At 36.7% G+C, this 26,687-nt stretch overlaps 1 protein-coding gene across 5 annotated transcripts in view; it reads right to left on the bottom strand.

Annotated features, from left to right (window-relative positions):
• Positions 1-24: 24 nt before the first annotated feature.
• The window catches only part of Tafa2 (TAFA chemokine like family member 2), a 448,779-nt gene continuing 422,116 nt past the window's right edge, over positions 25-26,687 (bottom strand). For 4 of the 5 annotated variants that reach the window (XM_085683417.2, XM_048418687.3, XM_085683416.2 and 1 more), the window contains one exon: positions 25-2,149. In XM_085683417.2, coding sequence (XP_085539543.1) covers positions 2,138-2,149 — 12 coding nt within the window. In that variant the 3' untranslated portion in view covers positions 25-2,137. Of the gene's footprint in view, positions 2,150-11,183; positions 11,430-26,687 lie in introns of all 5 variants that reach the window. The other variant, XR_014999804.2, reaches the window with a different exon arrangement.

Raw genomic sequence — 26,687 nt, 5'->3', positions numbered from 1 at the left:
CCAAACTGTACATGTGAAAGGGAGTCGATTTTATATTCCAATTTTATTCACTTTTTTTCTGAATAATCACAACATTAATCTACTGGGAATAATCTAGTTCATATATTTGAAATTCCATTTATTTTTTCTATTGATATGCATGTATTACACTTTTCTATAATACAGAATTTCCAGCACTGTTTTAAATGACATAGTTTTCAAAATGAGAAGCATGATTAATAATTTCAAACAAACCTAGGATAAATTCATGATGTCTAAAATGATATAGTTTTCCATTTTGTTTCAAAGAAATTAATGATATTTTGTTTGACATAGAAAGTTCAGCACAACAGTTATTCCTTTCATTTCAACTCTGTATAACCTTGATCTATTGCAAAACCCACTTGAGACTACCTAATTGGTTTTATGCACAATTAAAAGGGAGGCAGAAAGCACTTCATTCCATGTATTTATGAGGCAGTTGACTTTAGCACAGTATTATAAAATATAGTTTTCCATTTTAATTTTTAGCAGATTTTATACTTTAAGTTGTTCTTCCAAGTAAAGGGCCTGGTTAGTGTCTAAATATTTGAATATCACTACAGACTAACACAAAATTTTTCTAGAATATGTGAGCCTCCATCACAGAAACCAAAAGGCTAAGTGTCATTGTTTGTGAGTTTTACCAGTACAAGAAGTCCAAAATACCTTCATTTTTTCTACCAAAATGATGGACCACCTAATAGGATGACCTGTGAAGCATCTTTAGATCAGGATGAAATAATTAAGACATGAAAAATTTTTGCCTTTACATTCCTTCCAACTACAGGCTTACACAGTATTATTACATAGTTGTAACTCAGTACCCAGTATTCTCTCCCTCCAGTCAAAAGTAAAACAAAATAAATGCAGTATAAAATTATACATTCTATAATAACTTAGAAAAAGGTAAATCAATGTTTAAGGCCTTTAAATATTTGTAAGACATTCCTGAAGAACTAAAACTCACAAGGTTTAAGATGGCTAAGAAAATATTGACAAAATACTGGCCCATGAAATTATATGAATGAAGGAATGATAAGCAAGTATTTAGACTTTGAAGTAAAAGAAAAATGAACAATTTTTCCTATCCACAGACTGAACAAATATATAAGCATTCAAGCAGTCATTGGAATCAAGCAAGAGACAGTCTTAAAATGAGACAGAGAGGATAGTTTAAGAAAATACTAGAATAAAAATAAGTGATGAGAAATTAGAAAAGCACATGCATCCCTGGCAGTAGGTGGCATGGTTAGGCTACCAACTAACTTACTACACACTGATGAGTTCTGTGAAGGAAAGAAAAGGAAAACAGAAAAAAAATACTTATAAAATCTGGAAGGGAAGGTATGTGCTAGGCACAGAGTCCTGTGCAGTGGTAATGGGAATCCAATCCTAGCTGCTATCTCTCTAACCGACAGAGAGCAGCAGTGATGTGTTAGCCTTGGGGAAACATGTCAGCTTGTCTATACATTCTTATATGACTGATGTATTCAGATCACGGTGACTTGCCAATGATTATCATTATCAATGGAGAAACACTTCCATCCCTTTCTCAAAGACAAGTGTGAGATGTTAAAGCATGTAGGCTCTCAGTGTTTCAAGATTAGAATACCAGTACAATTGTCTCCATCTGCGCCATGCCAGAGGAGTTCGCAAAGGAAACATCATCAAAGCTGTGAACAGTCCTATCAGACAGTGAACAAAGAACCCAGGAACACATCCATGACAGGACAGTGCACTTGGGAGACAGCTTCAGAAACAAGAACAGTCACAGCTGAAGCCAGGAACCTTACAGGTGGCAGTCTCTGGTGTTACCTCCAGAACATCCACTCTGCACCAGCTTTGTGGAGAGCAGTGTCTGCTTCCCTCAGAAGTGCAATTAGCTAAGCACAGTTGACAGCTGATGCAGTCTTCTTCAGGACACAAAGTTCACTTCAGAGTTTTTTTAAAGTCTTGATTTCAATAAGAAGCTGATAGCAAGCCATGGAATCCCTTAAAATAGGCTTAAAAGCCCCTCTTCTAAGAGGTATAAAAATCTTCGAGTTCAATGCAGGAGTCAAGTTTCTATGTGTGTCTCCATGATCTCAGTCTTGAGGATTACTTGATTTTTGTGTGGCTAATGGGTTACCTGGGAAGGAAGAAGAAAATATAATGAGCACCTTATAATAAAGCTCTAATTTCAGGACAAAGTAAACAGTTAACTAATGGCTATGAGTTGGCACTCACTGTATCAAACACATCATTGAATTCTCCAGGACCTTCATGTTTACATTGCCAACTTATTATCTGAAAAAGCAAATTATTCTGAGAGCCTGCTCATTCATGCAGGTAGGGTGGTTATAATCTGTGGACCTCTATGGAGAAAAACTTTGATCACTGGAGTAGGATGAGAGTATAATACACCCTTAGAGAATGGGTTTACAAAATTTATTCTCAAATAGCATAAAAATTGAGTGGTGCGGGAGAATTGTCTGTAATCTATCAATCATGGTTTAAATAAATGCTGATTTGCCAGGCAGGAAGTATAGGCGGGTAAACCAGACAGGAAATAGAACAGGAGAATGCTAGGAAGGTGTAAGCCCAGTCCTCACCAGTTCTGCCCAGACCACCGGAGAGGCAAGATGCAAGCTGCCCCACTGAGAAAGGTACTGAGCCTTGTGGCTAACATAGATAAAAATAATGGGCTAACATAAGCTATAAGAGCTAATAAGTAGCCTGAGCTAATGGGTCAATCAGTTTATAATCTTATGGAGTCCTCTGTGTGATTTTCTTTGGGGCTTGCCAGTTGTAGGGTATAGGGTAGGACAGAAACCCCAACAAGCAGGCCCTTTCATGTTACAATTGAGGGTGGGGATATCAGAATATTTAATATGTTCTGAAAAATATCATCTCTTTGTGTGATCAAAAAATATTTAGGTAAAATAGGGGTAGAGGAGAGGGGAATGGAGAGAAATGTATAGTGCAATAAAATCATAAAAAATTAGGGAAATAAAGAATGAAGAACAGTGTAATGGTTTACCAAATCACAGAGTGTTCAGATCTTCTCATAAAATGGACTGTATTATTAATGCAGTTTGAAATACTAGGAAGATTCACAGTAAATTTTCACACATATTAGTATCCAAAATAAATGCACATGAACAAAATTAAAAGAATGTGTTGTAAATACATTATTTGCTTTTACATAAATATACAGAAAAAAAACTCAAACCACTGCTGTGTTGATAGTCTCTCCACTTTACACTAATACCATATATTGTATTTGAGGTAGCAACAGAAAAGTTATCTTCTACACATGGGTGTACCAAAAAATGAATTTTTAAAATAATGTGAACACTTGGCTTTACTACATTAAGTGACATAGCTTTTAATAGTATTTTTAAAAAACAGTTGGTTTTACTTTGTTTTGTGATTGACTATGAAAAATGAAAATATTAAACTAAATAATAAAATAACTCTAGACTTTGCCCTGTTATGGATAGAAAATACATGCAAAATTAAATATGTTTTAAAACACAAGGGAGTCATCCTGATTTTGTCTTGCAGTCAAACACATTTCTACTATTGCTCGTCTTACATGAAAGGTCACAGCATGAATGGCTGAATTACAGAGATTATGGAAGTGAAAATATCAAGGGGAAAACTTGGGAGTTTCATCGGTTTGCCTGCCATTTAGTTATTATTCAACACAGTCTGTGAAGTACTTCCAGGAAGTCGGTGCAGGAAAGAAAAAGGGAAGAAAATAATATTTTTAGAGATATTAAGTCATGATGGTTGATCACCATGGAATAAAGGCATTTTCACAATCACATTTGATTATAAACTCTACATAACATAATCTTTGGCTATCATTAACTGAGAAAAGCTCAGCTATGTTTTCTGAAATCTTTTATTCCTATACAGAAAACTGATTAGACATAGCTTGGAGACTATGTTTGTGAAACTGTTGCTGAAATAGGAGAAAAGGAAAATGAGTGTTGGGAAAGACTGCAGAGATTTATGATTAGTTTTCAAAGGGGACAAGGCAATGAGGCAGAACGCTGGAGGTGAACAAGAAGCAGGAGAGTGGAGTGGGCCTCAGCACCTTTCAGCCCCAGCTTTGAGTCACTGGCAGGTTACTATGGTAATCTCATCATTTTATCTTTACTATAAGGTAAACATTTGATCCTGTTAGTTTTTGAAAGCTATAAAAAGGTGCTGTTGACCGTTTGTGTATTAATTAAAGCTTTGTTTTCACACAATTTTGAAAACAAACATCAGAAGCCTCCTTAAATAAAATCAATTTCCCTCCATCTCTAAAAGTCTGTATGTGCGTACATGTATATATGCATACATACACATCAATAAATATACACATTAATGAAGACATATAAATGCATCTACTATATAGTCCATACATACAAGAACATAAACACATAATTTTAAAATGCATTTTTCTCTTGGATAAAATAATAGATAGAAAAGCCAAAAATTTAAGCATGGCCATAAGAAGTAGTTGCATAAAAATAAGAATTACCTTATAAGCATGGACTGAAACATAAACAAAGCAATTTTTCTCATATTCATGCTTTGTATAGTATTCTTAGGTGAATCCTGTTCTGAGATAAGGAGTATCGAATAAAATAATTCTAGTATCTGAAGACAGTGGGTAGCCTATTTTAGACTCAATCATTCTATTTTATGAGGACACACTATGGTTAGATAGGTGACACTCTGGATTTAAACCAATGTGGTAGAGATAAGCCTGGTGCTGTGGAAATTCCTACAGCCAATAGCCTTTAAGGTACCAACCCACTTGAGTGTGGTCTCTTATACTATAAATGCAGCCATAAAGCTTGTGTATGCTTTCTCTCCCAGTTGTTGGATTCACTTCCTGTTCCCCACTTGAGCAGAGGACTATGATCTATGAGTCTACCTCTAAATAAGTAACCATTTATTATACTCAATTCTGAGCTAGGGTGCAATTACTCTATAGCGTCCATTTCAAACTCCATCCCTCTCAATTTTCTCATATATAAAATGCTGATGATATTGTTAACTTCTGTGAGAACTAAGTATTGTAATGCCTATACAAGCATACAGTTTTGCCAGCATTACAACACTATGCAATAACAATTTTAGATATGGATTTGTCGTAATGCATAAGTCTGAAGAAAAGAAATTCAAAGGAGAGCAAGAGAAGTACTGTGACAGAAATTGAGGTAAGTTTGAGGGATACAAATGAAAATAAACTAATAATTTCAACATAGTATCAATTTAGCACATGAGCATCTATCTGTGTACCCCCTGGGAACATCTAGTTTCATACCAGATATGATGGCAGAACCAACATGACATAAAAATTTTCAAATATAATACAATATACTATTTTAGATATAGAACATGATTCATGGTACAAATATACCATATCCAATTTAAATCAACAAGGAAGCATAATTTAAATGACATTCAAAGCAAAATCATTAACTAAAAGCAAGCAAAAGACATCAATTATTTAATAATTTCTGGGCTCGCTGAAGAAGTTCAAGTGATCAAGCCTAAATTCTGGGTCATTCTTCGGGTGAGTGAAGCTAACATCCCACGTGGTGTAAATTATACATTGGAATGCTCTGGTGTGTAAGCATTGCTTAAGTAGTACTTATACAATCCAGAATTTTAACAAAGAAATGTTATTAATGCACCATATAAACATCACCCTATTTTTAAGAAGTAAAATACCACACTTTACACTAAAATTTTATTGTTGTCAAACAGTAAAGTCTTCACTTTCTAAGGTCTTCAGCCTTCATTAACTATACCAGGTTTCAGGAAAGTCAAATCTTGGTTGTTGCCATGTATGCTCCCTTCTTGTTCCCAGGACAACATTCATGTAGAAGACAGAGAAATCACCCAGTTTTGTCCCAGAATCACATGCTATAATCACCCTTCATCATATGTGCCTTTAAAGAATTACTGTATCATACAACTGTTCCTTTTCATACAACCTTATTTTCTGTCTATCAAATGGCATGTTACATTTCAACTGTTGGACATCTGAGCCCATGTATATTCAAAAAGAGTACTAATAACAGTAATTTCTTCCCCTGTATCAAGCACAGCTGTGCTTAAGAGACTGAAAAGGATAAAGAAGCTAACATAATAACACTAAACACAAGTGTTAAGGATTGAAGCATCCAATTACACCTGCCCAAAAAAATCTATTCCAGATAGCTTCTTAGATTCTCAGGTATGCATGTCAAATCTGTTCACCAATTTGAAATAAGAAAATCAAGTGAGCAACACATAAGATACTAGTAAAATATGAAATAAGTAAAGCCCATTATTCTTCTGCTGTTTGACTCTTTATACTTTGAGCATTATGAAACGTCCTTAATTTTTCTTCAAACTGAGCACTGGAAGCACATTCCAATATTTTCTTTCTCCAATTTTAAAAGCAAATTGAAAATAACTCTTAATATCATTATGCTCATAAATGTCTAATTTTTTTTTCTTCCAAAGGTCTGCTGATTAGGGAATAAGTGGAAGACGAGTTTGGTAGGAGATACAATGACAGTACTATGACATCTGCAGGTAGATTCTGGGTTCAAATCCAGTTCCTTTGGCTTTCAAACACTGTGGGTCAAGACACATTTATCCTGCATGAACCTTCACCTTTCCATGTATGATTTTAGAACAATATTATTATCTTGCCACACACACTTGCTATTATGATTAAATCAAACGTTCCTCACAAAGAGTACATCCCAGAAAATGCATTTTAAAAATTAGCAGGTGGTAATAATGATAATTCTCAAACAAAACACAAAACGTAATGTGTAGAATTCCCATCAAGCAGTGTTACTGTTGCTTGTTTATCTAGAAATATTGACTGAATTGGTGTTCATTTTCAGGTTTTCATAGTAACTCACCTTGCAATTGACTCTTTCAATAATATTATTTTTAAGTGTCATATATCAAGAATTGCACACTTTTAGATAGCTGTGGGTAAAAGAATGCATTTCAGATAAGTTTACTCAAAATAGTAGCTAAGAGGTTGATGTGTGGCATCTGGCTGCCAGGGGCCAATAATCAGTCCTGTAGATGGTTCAAAGTGATTCAAGGTACAAATCAGGCCTCTAGCATTTACACCCTGCAGCCATGAGCTAAGGTAGTATAGACCTGGGCTAGAGACAGTTGCAGGCAGTTGCTGTTTATGGAGCAATTCTTTCTAATGGTGCATCATAGGCAGTGAGACAAGAAGTACAGACCTAGGCTAAGGACAGAGTCAGTAACTCTGTAGTGTCTGCATCGTAACTACCCCTATTCAAACACACGTGTTTCAACATGGTCCTTGCTCAAGTGATTGACTCTACATCCATGTACATATGAGAAGCCATAACTGGACTCTGAGTTATATATAAGGCATCGGAATGCACAGTGAGTTCTGTCTTTCCCCTATCATTTGGCATGTGTTATGCATTTCTCAGAGTCTGATCTCCACTCTCTGTGTCTTTTCTTTGTGCTTTCTTTGAACTGACTTCCATGAGACTTTGCACACAGGACATATATCTAGGAAATAATCCAGAAATAAAACCTGCAACGTGATCATGCAACAATGAAATGCAGATGTAAAGATGTCCTGCTGTACCATGGATTACTCTGATGTTGTTATTCTTTAATTGGATGTTGTCATACCTCTCTTTTTTTCAGTTTGCAATCTGTGCAAATTTGTGAAATCATTTCCAATCTCCACAGCATCAATGTGAATCTTTTGCCATTTGCAGAATAACATATTCTTTGTGTAACATAAGTCATTAAAATCTTGGTATGGAGCACTTTGGAATAGCATTTATATCCTTGTCATTATAGGATGAGTCACATACACACATTAATGGAGAGACAGTGTGTTTGAGCAGGGGAGTAATTTCATTCCAAGGGAGTTATATTTTCACTAAAATACGCATGTTATTAGCAAAACACTTATTTTTTGTCCTAATGAACTTTCTTTATTTAAGCAAGAAGACGGCAAGAAAGTGTGGCAATATTTCTGTGGCAAAGTAGAAGGTTTCCATGCCATCTGTGCCCAACCTTTCTAGCAGCAGCTTAATAACAGCACAAATAGACACCATTTTACTCTAGGATTTCAACAAATTTAGTCTGCTCAATAAAGGCACAAGGAACAGCAGAATGTCTTCATGATCTTGAGTGCATCTTTGAATGAACTTTTTCTTCCCTGGAAAAGAGCTGTTGCTCACGGCAAATGAATTTCTTTAATGCAGCTCGCACAAGGACATGAATCTAGCTCTGGTTTCACTATCTGTATACTAAGTGTGCAGTGAAAACAGAATTATTCCACAGTAACAGATTTTCTCACTTAAGCTCCAGAAAAGCTGCCATTAATTTGGTCATAACTATCCATGAAGATATTCACCCTGTCTCCAAACATGTTATACAATAAGGTATCATAACATGAAAAACACCTGCTTGGTAAGGACATGCACGCACAAGCAGGCTTCCCAGAGAGCTTTCAGGTACCAATGAGGCACTATAAGACAGCGGCAAATGAAACATTTTCATAAATGCACTCATCTGCACAGGTTAAGCGTACATTTTACTTTCGCAGTAATAGGCATAGTATCTATAGCTCTGATCATCATTGCATGCTTATATCGCAGTTTACTTTTCCTTCCATAGAATTCTGGTGCTTGATCAGTTGTGACATTTGGTTCAACACTGAGCAATCTTCTATCCAATCCTTCTCAAGAGCCAGCATGCCGACTGAACAATCTTGAACAATTTTCAGTTAATCTTTTTACTAAATTCTTGAAAATGGTAGCGGGTGTAGGTAATTGGGAAAAGGGTCATTTCCGATAACCCAGAGTATTCCAGACAACTACAGATGGCTAACGAAACCCTCGTCGTGTGAGCTTCCATGGAAGCAGAGAGGCGAAGAGTCCCTGCATGTGACATTCAGTGCCCTGCACTTCCGGCAGAGTCACAGCCCCAGATGAGGTGAGCTGAGACAGCCTTTCCTTGCTGGCACAGATGCCAGAGCTTTTACACCACTATGGCTGCCTGCTAGTTTTTACCTTTAAAATCTCTTGAGTTTGTAGCGCTCTGAGCTGCCAACATTGTCACTTGGACTGAGTTTCAATTCCTCTCTTAACCCCAACTACTAAGATTTTGCTTAAGAGGCCTGACTTCCAGATAGAATTAAATCACTTGGACACCCTAAACTCAGTGATGGCATTGTCACTTGTATTTTATTTTCTAAAGGGTGCAATTATTGTATCAGTGCAGGGCTACTGAGTTTTCCATGGAGGAAACATCTGAGGTTCATGCACTGAGCGAATGAAGACCTCTACTGGAAAGGAATATTCTGAACAGATGAACTTATGTTATTTCTTAGAACTTCAAACCCTCCTACATGGTTCACAGAAGCAGAGAAGTGTTAGTGCTGCCTCTTCTGAACTGGTCTCCCTTCAGGATCAGGTAACTCATCCTAAGTCTGACATTTGCTATTAACAAATGGACCACTCCTCACTTTGTCTTTGGGTGCCTAATACATGCCTTTGACATTTTTCAGAACTTTTTAGGAAAAGATGTCCTTGTACTTATGGTACCCCAACTTACATATTCTCTGTTGCAGGCAGCACATAGACACAGAAAAAAAATAGTAAATTTAGATAAGAGTCAGGAAAAGAATGGATTTCATAGAAAGTATAAAAATACTTCAAGACAGTAAAATAATGCCTGAAGAGAATATAAATATATTTTTAAGATATGAATTACATATTCCAGCCCTGAAAAGTTTAGCAACCATTAGACCTTTTTTTAGTTCCGTTGGAATGTGCTTCACCTGCCAAATTTGATATTACATATGTTTTTTAGGATTCACCTCTCATTTATACAGAATAATTTGAATGGATGGTTTTTACCCACTTTCTGCTCTGAAGTGTTAGGTTAAAATTTAAGGCTAGTCAAGAACTATACTCCTCAACACTTTCAGCTTCACTGCAGTTGGAGCGAATGGAAGTAGCAGTAAAGTGTACCAACTGCACCTAAATGAGTTGGCATTGAGTGGGACTTGGGAGGAAGGACCAGAACTGAAGGTATCCGTCACAGTGGTTTGGGATTGCTTAGAATATTTTCTTTTAGTGTCCTGGTTGGCTTGAGTTACAGAAGAAATGGCTCTCAGTAACTTTTCCTTGGGACACCTGTCCAGACAAATAACACAGTGCTTTCATGGTGAAAAGACTTAGTGTGAGTTGCGGAAGGACAAAGTCAGAATATTCTGAGAACATTCCAGAAAGAAGACATGCTCTATTATCTTCTCCCATTTAATTAGTTTTAGTGATGATCATTCCATATTTAACAGCAATTTTTAAAAATCCTTTAATGTGCATTGCAAACTTAAAATCCATTCTCTGAAGGAAACAACATCATAGACAACAATAATTAACAAGCAGGATGTGTTGACTGTGCACACACCTCCAACTCACACCATTGCCTGCCTAGCTATTATCTTCTCTGGGTCTTTCTAATAATATAATTCAATAGTCTCAGATTTCTAAAGTTGGTATATATGTATACACACACACACACACACACACACATATGTGTGTGTGTGTGTGTGTGTGTGTGTGTGTGTAATTGCTTAAGGTAGGACACAACATAGCTTTCAGTCTTAACTCTAATACATAAAGAATGACTGGGTAAGAAGTCTGTCTGGATTTGTTTTATGGAGATGAAGTGAAAGCCTGTTGGCTCAGTGCTCTTCATGCATATTTATAAATAATAGGCAGGTTGAACACTGACAGATGTTCAGCAACATACTAGGGTTTTATTCTTTGTTTTCAATTCTAAAGCACGTGGCACTGCAGGGCCACTGGTGGTGACAGCATACGGTTCACCAGTGGTAACATATTGTCTTAGTGTAGGTACAACATCCAACCTGTGGGCTTTGGGAGTCAGTTAAAAGAATGATGATTCTTCCTATTTATTTCTTTTTATTAAAATAAATCATTGCTTTCTTTATTAACTATGGGGTCAGTTCTTTGCCCTTTGATCTCTAACATTGTACCAGTTTTGTTTTCTCCATCTGAAATCAAGCACCTGAAAAGCTAACAGTAACCGTAAGAACGAGTAGGTCACAGTTCGCCCTGTGAGCATGGGGTACACACCTGCTGCTCTGTGAGAAAGGAACGGAGACAGGTGCTCATTTCTGGAGTTGTTTGGAATCTTTACTTCTCAAGGAAACTTCTGCCCCTTCCTCAGAATCCGATCAACACTACGATTCGCCATAACTACTGCTCCAGCGTGGAGCCAGAATAAATTTGAATGCGGAAAATCAAAAATTGTCATGAGGCACAGCAGAAACCTTCTCTTTCTACTTCTCCATTCCAACGTGAAGAGTTTTACACGTTTGCCTAAGGAACAAACACATGTCAAGCACTCCACTGTTGAACAGAATATCACAGGATTCAAAGCTGGGAAAAAGGGAACATTTTGACAAGTGTAAAGGGACAACAAGACAATAATGGCCTTTGCTTTGAACAAGCTCACAGTGGGAATAGCTCTCTATTGCTCTTAGAAGGCCATAAATGTGGAACACATACAATAAGCAGGGCTAACTTAAACAGCTTTTATAAGCAATTTCAGGAGGGATTGTAAGTTTTCCTCATGAACAGTTTGGGAAATATTTTGTACAAACCAAAGAAGAAATTTTCATTGAATTCAAGCAAGAAATAACAAAGATGTCAACAGCCAAATATCTTAACATTAAAATGTCAAAGAATCCTAGAAACACTATGTGGAAATAATCAGTTGGGACCCTAAGATTTCATATTTGCAGTCATAACCCTTCATAGGCTTATCTGAATATCCATGGCTGCAGTGATTTATAACTTGCTGGTCCATAAACTAAGATCATTCCCACTTTAGGGCAGGTAAAAGAGATCAAGCCTTTTAACTAACGTTTTTAAGTTTCACCACCCATGGGCACTTGCTTTTCAAGCCAACTACACATTTCTTAAGTCATTATCAATCCTATGATCCCCATGAACACTCTGAATAATATCCATGACATTTCAGCTCTAATTTATGATACTTTATAGATAAAGGCCTTCATAAATTTCTTTATGCACCATTCTCTCAAAGAATATGTAATTTGAATAATAATTTGAGAAACATACAAATAGTATTATTGTTCATAATCAATCATATGGAGATGAAGTCATCCATTGACATCAGAAAACAGATGGGTTTTGATAGAATGAATCAAACTATGACATTTCCGAGATGAATTTGAGAGGACAGAGGAGTTAAAATTCATTGTAGAGGAAAGACTAATCATGGCATAATAGAAATTCAAGATAGTTTACAATTTAAGAATGATTTTGCCTTTCTGAATAATAAAAATATTTCATTTGCCATTATTGTTAACCTCGCCTCTCCTTATCAAACTAGAAAATGCAAAACTAAGGCAATGTGTAGGGTAGGGCAGAACTTCGATTTGCTGATCAGCCATCAAGAACACCTGACTGTATCCAGACACACCCGAGCAAAGATTACCATTGTATGGGACAGTGCCAATATAGGCAGGGGATGCCAGTGGCAGAAGACAAAGGATGAAACTCGAGGAAATGTAGGAGAGTTTCATACCTTCTAGAAAAATCCAGTAGTGGGAGATATGCTCCACTCATCTCTTCCCAATGTTCCATTCCCTTTACATTGCCCAAAATCATGTTTTTTGACAACTAGTCTCTAATTCTATATATTCCCCACTGAAAACATAACTGTTGCCCACACATTTCTTGCTCCTTCCACGTCTACTCATCTTCCCAATCTCTTCCCACTCCCTGTTCCGCTGTTCCACCGTCACTCTCTTAACCAAGGACTGTGACCTTTTGGTTTGTCTAAGTGCAATAGCTCCCTGGTTTATCTTGTCCTTGGTTTCTTCTCCTCCCCTTTGCTACCATCAAATAGTGGTAAAAAGGAAAAATCTATAAAATCTGAATCTTCGAAACATAAAATTTTTCAGTCTTAGACCCACCCACCAGTTTCATCACTCCTTCCTTCCAAAGTCTCTATGGGTACACATAGCTCGGCTAAGTTGTTGTTCCCATTTGTGTCACTCCCTTAATGCACATTAAGCATCTGTATTTTATTTAAAGTCCCAAAGAAATGAGAGAATTCAATGATTCATATATTCAGAACTTTGTCTTATACTTTAGGTATATTTCATTATAATAAGATGGTTTAAGTGTTGAGAGCTATTGTAAAGCAAATATATAACACATGCTTCATTTTTCAAGACTAAGCAGTATTCCAGGCATTTATTGATCTCTTATATTTATCAACTGTAAAATTAAAGCAATGAATGGATATGCATATGGGTAAATGAATGAACAGATTAATGAATGGATATATATATATATATATATATATATATATATATATATGGACAAAGGGAATAAGCAGCTTCAGACAGAAATAGAACTATTATTTGAATTCTCTATAAACACCTAGAGACATGATTAGGTGACCCCATAGGCCATTTTTTCAGCTATTAATTTTTTCTAGCATTATTCCCATGGCTCTGTATTTTTAGAATTTGAAATTATAGATATCTATGGGTCCTGACATTCAACTTCACTTTTGTACCTCAGATATTTAAATGTATTCTCATTTGGAAAAGGTCTGATTTTTAAGACAAAATTAATTCATGAAAATAATAATTCAGGAAGATAATAGCAATCTGTGATGCTTTAATTGGTATTAGGCTAGCCACTTGGGATGTGGAAGATGTCCAAATGGATACATCAAGGTTCATACTGGCATATTTATTACAGTTAATATTTCAGTTAGAATTATCCTACTTTTAAAAATGCACTTCTCTCTTGAGTAATTTCCATACCACTGCTTAACACTGTCAGGGAGTTTTTCTCATGAAATATTTTGTGGTGGCAATTTTCCTATAACTAGGAGTAGTGGCTTACTTAACCAGTCTGGGGGTGGCATTGAAGCAGCATCAAGTTTCCCATAGTGGAACATATCAAACAAATGATAAAATGATTGACTCAGTGCCTCTCCATCCAAATAATACTATTCATGTTAACACATTCACACACAGAGAGAGAGAAAGGGAGGGAGAGAGAGACTGAGAGGCTTGCTATATTTATCATTGAGGATACCTGACACCTCTTCCTTAGCATTCGCCCCTAAGACATGAAGATTGACTTTCTTTTAAGGAATCATTTTCCTTTTGTCAAAATTAAATGTATTAAACTATTTCCTATTTCCTTTCCTGTCTCCCACCCTTCCCCTGTACACTTACTTGCACACTCTCAAATTTATGTTCTTTATTTCCTTAATTGTTGTAACCCTAACTGGTTTGAGCTCAGGCTGGCTTGTAACTCACAGAAATCCACCTGCCTATTCCTCTTGAGGGCAGGGCTAAAAGTCTACACCATCATGGCTGGCTAGGTTCATTTCTCTTGACTCCCTTGCCTTCTTTACTTGGTTCCTTTTGTACTTTTTACTAATCTCTCATGTCTTTAGTTGATTTAAATGTACACAACATTCCTACAGTTCCTAATTGAAGCTCTGTGGTTTCAATTCAGTGTTGTGGTTTATTTTTGCTTTTTTGTTGCTATTGCTTAGGCTACTTGTCATCATGGATGCCTGGTCTGGTGTTTTATTTTTCTAATTGTATGCTAGGTTTTATATTTGCAAAATTGTAAAGTTACTATGACACTAGAGCTGTAGTTTTCCCCCAGAGAGCAAGATTATGCTTCTCTCAATGACATTTCCACGATTCATGTTCATCTCGGTCCAGTTTAAGGTATTAGGGTGGTTCAGACAGTACCATTACGCTTCCATGAGTTCAACAGGGATATCTGTCTGGTGATGGAGACTATTATGACAGTCCCCTGGGGTCTGCCAGGTCTCTTTCAATCTCCATATTTCCTTATATTGACATTGACCTCCATGGACTAGGAGTCTGGTCCTAGAAACAGACTGCTCTCTCTTGATCAACACACTTCTCTTTTCCTTTCCTTTTCTCTTTGAGTTTTTGGTGACAGAACACATCCAATTTACTAATTTGTCATTTAAGGAATGTGAGGTAAGCTACTTTGAAGATTTTTCTTAACCATAACTAAAAGAGAATGGCAAATTATGGCAGCTCGGCTTTTTTGAGGAACTCGGAGTTAATAAGTCATCAAGGGTTTGGCAGGATTTCATGTTCCTCCTTGGCATTCTTCCACTTCCACACTTTTATGGTGTCAATGCATTACAACTATGCCGGGAGCAGGTCTAGCACAATGGCATAAGTTATGTACAGCTAGACAACTGAATTTTCCTGAGATGGTCCTCCTTTATACCTGCTTCCTGTATTCCTCCTATGCATATCCTCAAGGGATTTCCCACTGTGGTAAGGAGTTCTCTCATCACCTAAATGAGTAAGTACACTTTTCATGGGAATTTGAGTTTTAGTGAATAACTCTTGGATATTGACATCTTCAAGACATAAACATAAGGATTTCTGTGATTGTGGTGAGCCCAAAAGAAGCATTCCTTGAACCAGAAAACATTTTTAAAAACTGCTAAATCACTTCAAGTTTCTAATAAATGTTTAAGGTTAGTGTTGAGCAAGCATTTCTGGTTATAGCGCTGTGCTAAGTTCCTCAACATGTATATCATAAAGATGAGATGTGGGAAGTGTAATGTGAAAGGCTGGCTGTAATATTATCAGCTAGTGCTAGAGCCCAGGGTCACACCAAGAGCCACATTAAACTGATGGCACACTCTATTACCTTCAAGATAAATGACTTATTACAATAAGGAGGTAAAAAACTCCTCTTACAAAAACCTAGACTTGTTTTAAAGCACAAAGATATTGGAATTTGAGATTATCTAACACATGCTTAGGTTTCTCAGTTGGGTTTTACATTTTTTTCTATCATATATTTTTAAAAACTTTGTTAGATTGAAATTTTCATAAAATTGAGAAGTGAAAATTACATGTGGGCTTCAACTTATTCCTTTTTCCTCTTTTCTTTCTTTACCATTGAATTAATTGGAAGTTGGTTAAGATGTAATATTAGGCTGAATGTTCATCTACTGATGGTGATTGGCTGTAATAATGATGATGTAATAATGATGATGTAATGTTAGCCTGAGTGTTCATCTAATGATGGCGATGGTTTGCAATAACGATGATATAATAACAATGACATAATGTCAGTCCGAATGTTCACCTAATGATGGTGATTGGTTGTAATAATGATGACACAATGTTAGCCTGAATGTTCATCTAATGATGGTAACTGGATGTAATAGTGGTGAAGATAGAATTTCAGCATTCGGGATATATACTGACACAATGAGGAGTGTGGAGTTAAGAATATCTAATCATGGGACTACCTTGGCTTTTTAGATTTATTCACTATAGAATTCTTTTTCTATATACTCAACAAAAAAACCCTATCTCCCTACCCATAATAGAACTAATCTCTATTTTGTCACAGAGCTAAGCAAAATAAATGCAATTTTTGCCCCAATTAAGAAACTAATTCACCATTCAAATACTTTCAAGTCTTACTTTGAAATAAATAGCTTCAAAAACAGTAAAATCTACCCCTCCTTGCTTACTCTGATTACTCTCACTGTTTCAATGCTGTTACAAAAATAATAAACCTAATTATATAAAAAAGCATTAAACATGGATATGTCATTGGCTGTTAAAATTCTATTATTTTAAAGACATATTATTGTATGTTTTTTGCAGAGTTAGGCATTTCATGTACAAAGTATGGGTCAATACTGCATTTTCTCAAAGTTATATTAGAGTCTGGAAAACAAATAAGTAGTTTTATTGTGCATATAATTTGTAATGCAATTTTTCATCACGTAAGAGCAAAACACGTTGCCACATATTTAGGTAGAAACGTACTATTTTAAAAGAATCACTTTGGTTTTATTTGTTCTTCCATAAACAGAAATTATTAGCCTCAGCTAATTGCTGAATATCTATAAGCACTTTCTGCATCGGTTTCTACTGTGCATTTTTGTGATTTAGTGAGAACATTAATGTTGTATTAGTAACATTGAAATGGGCAAGGGTGGCTCAGAATTCAAGCAAACAAACTTTTCCCAAAGCAGCAACTACTCCAGGCCAGCATCATTTCACACTGCCCCAGGCAAAACAATACAAAAAGTTAAGAATAAAATAAAAGCAGATATAGGAAAAGCCCAGCACATAGTCATAGTATACTCTGTCCCCGGTTAACAAAACAGTTTAATCATAAAGAGACACTTTTGCCAGTCTTCCTTAGAATTATACTAAGAGGTCCTTGTTAAGGTCAGCAATTGCAAAGGGGAGAAAAAAGTACTTCACTTCATATAGCCTCAGTAAGATGCAACTGAAAAGGCAATGTCTGGTGGCTAAAAAAGACACAGTAAAGCCTGTGCTCCGGGAGTATACTTCTTCAAAGATCATTTTTACAATCAGAAGCATAATTGGTTTGACCTAGCCCACACTAGTGATGGGAATGTCCCAGGTGATATGGCCGTTAACATACTACAACCTACTTTGTTCAGCTCTTTGGTAAAATAAAAATAACAGCAACAACAAACATTTTAATAGCACTTATATATCTATTTATTTACTGGGGGGTGGCAGTAAGCACACACAAACATATTTGTTCCGTGGCATGTATGTAGAAGCCAGACAACATCTTACAGGAGTCAATCTTACTTTCATCATTGAATATTGAACTTGAACTATCAAGCTTGGTGACAACCACCTTTACCTGCTGAAGCACCTCACCCACTCTCCATGAGAATATTTTTGTGGTTATTATAGAAGGAACTGAGTACAATTTTAAATGAATCTATGCTTTCTTTGAAGGACCTTGTTTAACTATGAGCTTATGAGCCGAAAGGAACGCTGAGACATTTCTACAAGTGTGCATTTAGCAAGACTTGCTACTGTTGAATAATAATGTTCACACTTTATTCACTGGGAAATTGACCTGTTTTATTTTATTAACCTATTAACAACCTACTAGATTTATGTACTTCCCTACTTCCCTCAAGTGATGGGTAAGCTCTAACAAGTGACCAGTAGCTATTTTGTTTTGGTTTGGTTTTTGGTATTCCAAGGCAAGATTTCTCTGTAGCTCTGGAACATGTCCAGGAAACTAGTTCTTGTAGACCAGGCTGGCTGAACTCACAGAGATCTGTCTGCCTCTACCTGCTGAGTGTTGGGATAACAGGCATGTGCCACTACCACCCAGTTGGCCAGTAGGTGTTTTAAGTGATTTCTGAATGTTCACTGGTTTCAAATACTTAAGAAACGAACATATATTTACATAACTGTTCCATTTCACAGATATCCAAGGAGTGCTGTGTGAAGTAACTTTTCCAAGGTCACAGATGTGGACCTAAGTAATCAGATTCAAAGCTCTGAATTTAAGGGCTGGGAAGATGGCTCAACCTATGAATGGTTGCCATCCAAGCATGAGGACCTAAGTTTGATACCCAGCATCCACGTACAAAAGCAGAGCATGATAGTGCATGCTTCAACCCAAGTGTTAAAGAGGAAGAAAGAGAAGGAAGTTGGGGCTTACTGACCAACCAGCCTAGCTGAATCCACAAGTTCCCTATTCATTAAGAAACCCTGTGTTCTAGTTTCATTTCTGGGGATGTGATACAATATTCCATTGAAAAGCAACTTAGAGGAGAAAAAGGGTTTATTTTTTGAAAAGCAACTTAGAATAACTTAGAGGAAAAAGGGTTTAGTTTTTGTTCACAGTTACAGGTCATAGTCCATTATGGTGGGGATGAGGTGTCAAGGAAACAGGAATTTCAAGCATCTATCTACATCACATCCACAGTCAAGAGCAGAGAGAAATGACTCAAATCAAAGAAAAGATGCTCATTTATATGATGTGAGATGTCCTTCTATATGTGTTTATTTTATTGGTTAATGAATAAAACTGCTTTGGCCTATGGCAGAGCAGAATATAGACAGGCTGGAAAAGAAATGCCATGTAGCTGCCAAAAGAGACAGATGCCAGATACTTACCAGTAAGCCACAACCTTGAGCTGATACACAGAATAATAGAAATGGGTTGTTTTAAGATGTAAGAGTTTATTAATAAAAAGCCTGAGATAACAGGCTAAGCAGTGTTGTAATTCATATAGTTTCTGTGTGGTTATTAAGGTCTGAGCAGTTGGGAAATGAGCGAGAAGTCTCCATTTACACTTATAGGTTGAGTCTTTCTACATTAATTAACTTTAATCAAGGCATTCTTCCACAGACACGCACAGAGGCAAACCCTATATAAACGATCATTAAGACTCTATTTTCAGATAATTCTATGTTGTATGGAGTTAAAAATAAAAGTGAGCCACCATACCCGGTCACTAAAAGTTGTCTTTAAAGAAGATACCCAATATCACTTTCACATTTATGTTCACAAAAGTGTGCACACACATACACACATGATACACATATGTATACACCAAAATTAAAGTTAAGACAGAGTGAGTTCATATATATCAAACCCATTCTTGAATGCTTTCTCAAAGAGCAAATCAGCCATGTCTCTCCAAAATAAATGAGACTCATCAGATAGAGAGATGAGAAGATAGACAGAAAGAAGAAGAAATAGAACCTTTCAGAAATGTATCCATTGTTAATTTCATGATATTCCTGAGGTCATCCTGGAGACCACTGTAATTTAGGGAGAGCTTTTTTCATACAAAGGTAATTTTAAGTCAACATATGTTATTCCTCATTCATACAAGGAATAGGGCTCTGTGCTTACACATAAGGTTAAATAACCAGACATGAACTTGCTGGCTTTGTCTTGTTCTATTCTACTTAATTTTGTAAGAAGAACTGACTATAGAGACCCGACTAGTCTCAAATTTGCAATCTTACTGCCTCTACTTGTTAAATTTGGGAATTATAGGTATATGCCCATATGCCTGTGACTCTTGAAAGGTTTTATGATGACAATTCTTAGCTCTGATAAATTTGTTTGAGAAAACTAGATATTTTCCATTATAGTATGTTTTTTTAAAATATTGTAAATGTAAGTCTTTTGGGGAAAGATCATGTGAGATAATTTTTAAATAAATTATTTCCTTTGTATCTTCTCAAAAACTTCCCTTCCCAATGTGTCTGATACCGTATAGAGGCAATAAAAAGCATGTATACTGCCCCTGTGAAGAAGAAATTAGTAAAAGCTTCCAGTGTGCACACTTGTTAGGATGACCAGAATCCAGCGCCAGCGCTGGCAAGGCTGTACAGCACCAAGATCTTCCATTGACTGCTAGTGGGGAAGCAAAATAGGACTGCTACTCTAGAATGTACAGTCACAGAGAGATAAGCACACCCTTACCACATGATCTAGCAATTCTATGTCTTGCTAGCTACCCCCAAAATGCCTAAGACTATTTCTTTACAAAGACACATGAACAAAGGATGTTTAGAGAAGGTTTTTGAAGAGTTTTCGAATTCTGGGGACAATCCAGTTTTCTTTCGGAAAGAACATAATAAATAACCTCATCAATAAAGTAGGGAGTCATCCAGGCTAAGAAAGGCAATAGTAATGTATTAAAGGCATGCTATAAACTTGACTGCATACAAACAACTTAAGGAAGCCAAACTGAAATGGCTATATATTATATGATTTCAAGTAGATGACACTCTGAGAAAAGCAAAATAATAGGGGAGGAAAGACCACTGACTGCCAGACATTTGAGAGGAAAGAGCAATTAACACAGCACAGAGGGCTTTTGGGGCCATGGAGTCAAGTGTAACACTACAGAAATATGGATGCATGGCCTTATATATTTGTCTAGATTCATAGCATGAACAAAAACAAAGGCTCAGCATATTGCATCTTCTCTAATAGAACATCTCTAAAACTTCAGAACAAAAGCTAAGGGTAGGTTTGTTGCTTCAAGGCTGATCACTCCTGATTTTTTTCAGTCCTTTTATCGTGGTAACAAATGATATGCCCAGTCATGTGCACCCTTCGGCCTTGGCTCTGGAATAAGGAGAATTATCCTCTGGAGACCAAAAGCCACATAGAATGATGGTTGACTGAGAGTAAATCCTGTTTATTTTAGCTATAGAGATTCTATGGATTTTCTTCTTCCTTTTTCTGTTCAGCCTAATCTACTTCAGAGTGTAACCTGTTAGAACACCACTGAGAACAATTTCCACACAAAGCCTTTATCTTACTTAAGTAATTTATCCCTAAGACTTAGCACAGATCCTGACATCAAGCAGGCATTCAAAAGTATTTCAGGAAATGAAAAAATAATCTACTTATTCTCTATTGTAACAACTGTAAAATAAAGGACAATATCTAAAGACCTAGGGGAAAGATTCTACGAAACTACATAAGAAAAATTCTAGAATTTACAGACATTTCCACTCAAAATAATTAATAAAAAGTATTGATATATGAATATCTACAATGGAGTCACTATTTTAATCACTGGTTTAATCATGCAGTTAAAACATGCCACTAGGCAAAAATACAGTAATATTTTTATAGTATAGTATAGTATATAGTATAGAAATATAGTCTGTGTTACTCAAGGGACAGCAATATTTGTGATTTGAGCTTTTAACTGATTGGTGGAGGTCCACCCCCACATTAACAAAGGCAATGTGCTTTGTGCATCCCCTCACTAACTTAAACCTCATTAAAATACACTCTCATGTGGAGTAAGGATTGTCAGAGCCAGACAGACCAAAGGGACAACAAGAAAAATACAGAATCAACTAACCTGGACTCCTAGGAGCTCATAGATACTGAATAATCAACCAGAGAGCTTGCATAGGACTGACCTAAGCACTCTGAATATGTTATAGTTATGTAGTTTGGTCTCCCTGTGGGACTCCTAACAGTGGGAGCAGGGACTGTCTCTTACAGTTTCACGTGCATTTTGGACCCTTTCCTCCCACTGGGCTGTCTCAACAGGAGAAGAAATACCTAGTCTTATTACAACATGGTACACCATGTCTGACTAATACACATGCCCTTTTCTGAAGAGAAAGGAGGAATAGTGGGAGAGGGACAGAGAGAGGAGGTTGGGTGGAAGGACTGGGAGAAAAGGAAGGAAGGAATGAAAGGAAACTATGATCAGGCTGGGGAAAATTAATTAGTTAATAAAGATAAATTTGAAAAACACACCCTCACAAGAAACATGTAATGTGTAATTAAATATTTGGGCACTGTAGACCAACCAACTTGACACAATTATAATTAGCCATCAGGCTTGACTTTCTGAACATGAATTTTTACTTTATATGTGAATGAATAAATAAAGCCTTCTAATGACTAAGTATTAACCACAACACCTCTTGAGATTCTTTATTATAAAATCTGCAAGAGGTATATCTTCTGGGTTCTTCCTTCTTGCAAAACATGTGAAGAAGGAACTTGACATGTGCATCTGTATACAGTAACTAGATTATCCTCCTGGATTTGGATATGGTGTTCCTGTTTTGTGTTATATACAAAAGATGTAAATGATGAAACTTCCGGGGCCCATGATGAGTGAAGTGGACAATGAGCAATCATGGAGTATACTCTGACCGTGTGTCATGTCATTGGATACACTCTGACAGTGTCTTGTGTCATTGGGTACACTCTGACAGGGTCTCCTGTCATCTGCTTCTCTGAAAAAGCAAGTATGTCTATACCAGAGCAAAAGATGTACATGGAGGAGTCAATGGAAAGCAGAGTATGTCCATAAGACTCTTTAGGAGTAGCTTATATTTAACTGAGAATAAACACAGGGCTTATTCACTAATACCACAAGCTCTCCATAGCAAAGCTCTAGCAGCAATCCCCTGGATGAGCCACATGTATAATGTAAGTGTTTATTATGAGACAAAGTTGAAGGGCACTTGCTGAGGTAAGGCTGACAGAACCATTGTGCAGAAGAAATGGGAGGATTGTTGTCAGGTTTATAGCCTGTAAACTTCCGGGACCCATGATGAGTGAAGTGGACAATGAGCAATCATGGAGTATACTCTGAAAGTGTATCATATCCTTGGGTACACTCTGACAGTGTGTCATGTCACTGGGTACGCTCTGACAGGGTCTGCTGTCATTGGGTACACTCTGACAGTGTCTCCTGTCATTGGGTACACTCTGACAGGGTCTACACTCTGACAGGGTCTGCTGTCATTGGGTACACTCTGACAGTGTCTCCTGTCATTGGGTACAGTCTGACAGTGTCTCCTGTCATTGGGTACAGTCTGACAGTGTGTCATGTCATTGGGTACACTCTGACAGGGTCTCCTGTCATTGGGTACAGTCTGACAGGGTCTGCTGTCATTGGGTACACTCTGACAGGGTCTGCTGTCTTTGGGTACACTCTGACAGGGTCTCCTGTCATTGGGTACACTCTGACAGGGTCTCCTGTCATTGGGTACACTCTGACAGGGTCTCCTGTCATTGGGTACACTTTGACAGTGTGTCATGCTCTCTGTATTCGCTGTATGCTCAGAAAAGATAAACTCTCGGTGTCACACTATTGCTATCAAAGATAATTCTGTCATGATGTAGGATCTTTTTCACTTCACATGATTAAACACGTTTTTCACATTATCACTATTTATCCTTACTTGTAGTACAAAATAATAATGTGATAAAACATCAATAGACAGGAGATCTTTAGACCGTTAGTGTTGGTTAAAAAAAACCTGAGTATAACAGAAATTATCATTAATACTTTATCAAACTTCATCCATAAGCACATTTCCTCATAATTCATTTAAGCAACCCTGAAGTGCCAATCTGGAGGCAAATGACTTATGTGCATGGTTCATATCAGTATTATGCACGCAGGCAGTGCTTTCTACAAGTTCATCTGTGAAACTTAATCACAAAGGAGGCTTGACCATCTCACTAGACACTTAGTAATCTCACAATTGATCACATGTTGTAACTGAAGTTAGGAAATTGAGATTTCTTATCATGATATCCATGATTTCTCTGACTGAGAGGCAAAGTGTCTTTTAAGAATACTCAATTTTGTTCCTTTCAAGATAGAACAGAAGTATCACACCACATGAGTTCTAGAACCATGCTGAGCAAACCAACTCTCCCAAACAGCCTGACCAAGCCAGGTCTCCCATAAACAGTCTTTACAAGTTCAGAATGCTTCAAATAAGAGATTTGAAGCAGAGAGTATAAACAATAATTTGTAAGCATCCTTTGAGAAATCAATCTCTTCTCCTCCCCTGTCTCTGTCTCTGTCTCTGTCTCTCTCTTTCTCTCTCTCTCTCTCTCTCTCTCTCTCTCTCTCTCTCTCTCACACACACACACACACACACACACACACACACACACACAGTTCCTTCTTCTCCAAGATGTCAGTTTACTATGAACACGATGAGGAAGAAAATGTCAATTAAAGGTAAGAGTATAATATGTTTGCCACCAGAAGAGACTCAGCAATAGAAGCAGAGGTAAAAATGCCAAGAGCAAGCAGGCACTTGACAAAGCAAACCTTTATTGACTTTTGGTGAATCTCATCATACATTATGGCAAGTCAACACCCCATGCTTAATAGAAGCAAACTATTGTATACTGAGTGTCATGAGTGAAGAGTGTGTTAACAGTTAAATCGTCCATATCTCTAAAAAGTTAAATATTAAACATTACAAAGAATCCTTAGGCATTGATGAGATTCTTGATTTCCAAAGTATAGCTATTACTATGGCCCCAATTTTTCATATTTTATACAGATAATCTCTCCCTTTTATTTTTCTCTCTTTCTTTTTAACTTTCTCTGTATCTCATATAAATGACTACACAATAAACAGTACAATGATGACAGAAAATTTAAATATGGTCAATGCATATTTCAGATTGCATTTATTCAAAATTCCATGTTTATTTTTCTATATAAATCATTGGTAAATATGAAAATAGCTTAATTTAGATATCTATCTTTTGAGTCACAGAGGTAGATTTTCTTAGGTGGAAATTTAGGACAAAGGTACAAAGAAAATTCAGTTCTACCTTCACACCACAAATAACAGTTTACTTATTAGACACTATGGAGACAAATTGGCAAACAATTTCATTCCTGGTGCCTACAGTTGCCTTATTCCACATCACCTGGGAAATGTCTTCGAGAGCCTTGATTGAAACATTCCTCCTGGGAAAGCTTTACTAATGAATTGTTTCAATGCAATCCATGGAATTCTCCAATATCTGCTTTTGTCTAGCTGTCTATATATCACTCTATTTACTAGATTCTTCTACTTAGAATCTCTGTCGACAGCTGTCACCAAGTAATCACCAAAATATAAGTAAATCGGAAATAAATACACAAGTCTGGAACTTTCTTTTACTCACTTGCTATATTTTAATCATCAAATCATCTTGACTCTACTCCTTACCTCTCTACACCCACAGTGTCACCTCTTTACTTACTAACTTCAAGTCCATAATCTTGTACCTCCTTCTGGTCCCTTAGAGCTTAATAAGTATAGTTAGTACTTAACTATAAACCAGACCTTCTCTTTCCCCAATCTCATAACATGAGCTTTCATAGCTCATCTGTACCTACCAAATAAAATCCGAATCTTTCACATAGAAATTTCTTATAATGCAGATTTTGGTTGCTACCACTCTCCTCCCCAGAATTCCAAATTACCCACTTCCTTTCACGGGCCTTATCGCTCCCTGAGAATGAGCTTCAACTCCATAATGAAGAGGGGATCTATCATTCCAAGCTTTTATACACACTGTTTTCTGTTCGTATCATTGTTGATCTAGTCAACTTTAAATTTTTACATATAATTCAAGTTATAAATTGATGACATTCGAAGGTGAAGGGCTTCTTATTTGCAAAGGCAGTTTATTTGTCTAATTCTAATACTGAATAGGTTATTCAATGGTCTGGGTTATGATTCCTTATAAACACACAAATATTTTTTCTTTCCTTGCTATATCTTAAAATGATTAAAAACACATTATTCTTTCTTGTGTTTCTATTCTCAGAGGTTAATATCCACAAATCTAATACATACATCTTTTTCTCACCCACTAAAATTGGGGTGTGGAATATTACTGCATATGCCCAACTGTAGTGTGATCATTCTAACAGAAAGCCCAGCTCCTCCCTTCATATAAGGCACACCTCAACCCATCTCCACAGTTGAGAGACAGGTTTGACAAGTTGTGGGTCACCCAACAGAGAACTGCCATTGACTGTCTTCCTATACAGTTTGGGGCACAGCTGTGCTGTCGTGCATCACCTGGTCACCACTGCCAAGGTTTTCTGAGCTCATTGGCCAAGAATACCTTCTGCCATCGTCTTTGCCCTAGTTGCCGAAATGAGAATATTAAGTTGCACGGGAACTCATCCATCAGTGCTTTTAAATCTCCTGTGCAATGTGTGCAAGGGTGTGAGAATGGAAGGGGCTTTGCTAGAAGATATAAAGTATGATAATTAGTAGAAAGGCACACCTCTTTAAGTAGGAAGTTTGTCCCTCGACAGAAATAAAAGCATGAGGTCCCCAAAGTGTGGTTCCTTGAGTGTCACCATCAAAGCATTTTCTTTTTTTTCCAATGATTTCTTGTCTAATTTTTTCCAATTTGAATCATTTTTTCCAATGATTTCTTGCCTAA

Source organism: Myodes glareolus, chromosome 26, assembly GCF_982192425.1.
Source record: "Myodes glareolus chromosome 26, mMyoGla1.1, whole genome shotgun sequence".
Lineage (NCBI taxonomy): Eukaryota > Metazoa > Chordata > Mammalia > Rodentia > Cricetidae > Myodes > Myodes glareolus.
The sequence above is the reverse complement of the archived record's forward strand: the minus strand, read 5'-3'. Positions and strand labels throughout refer to the sequence as shown.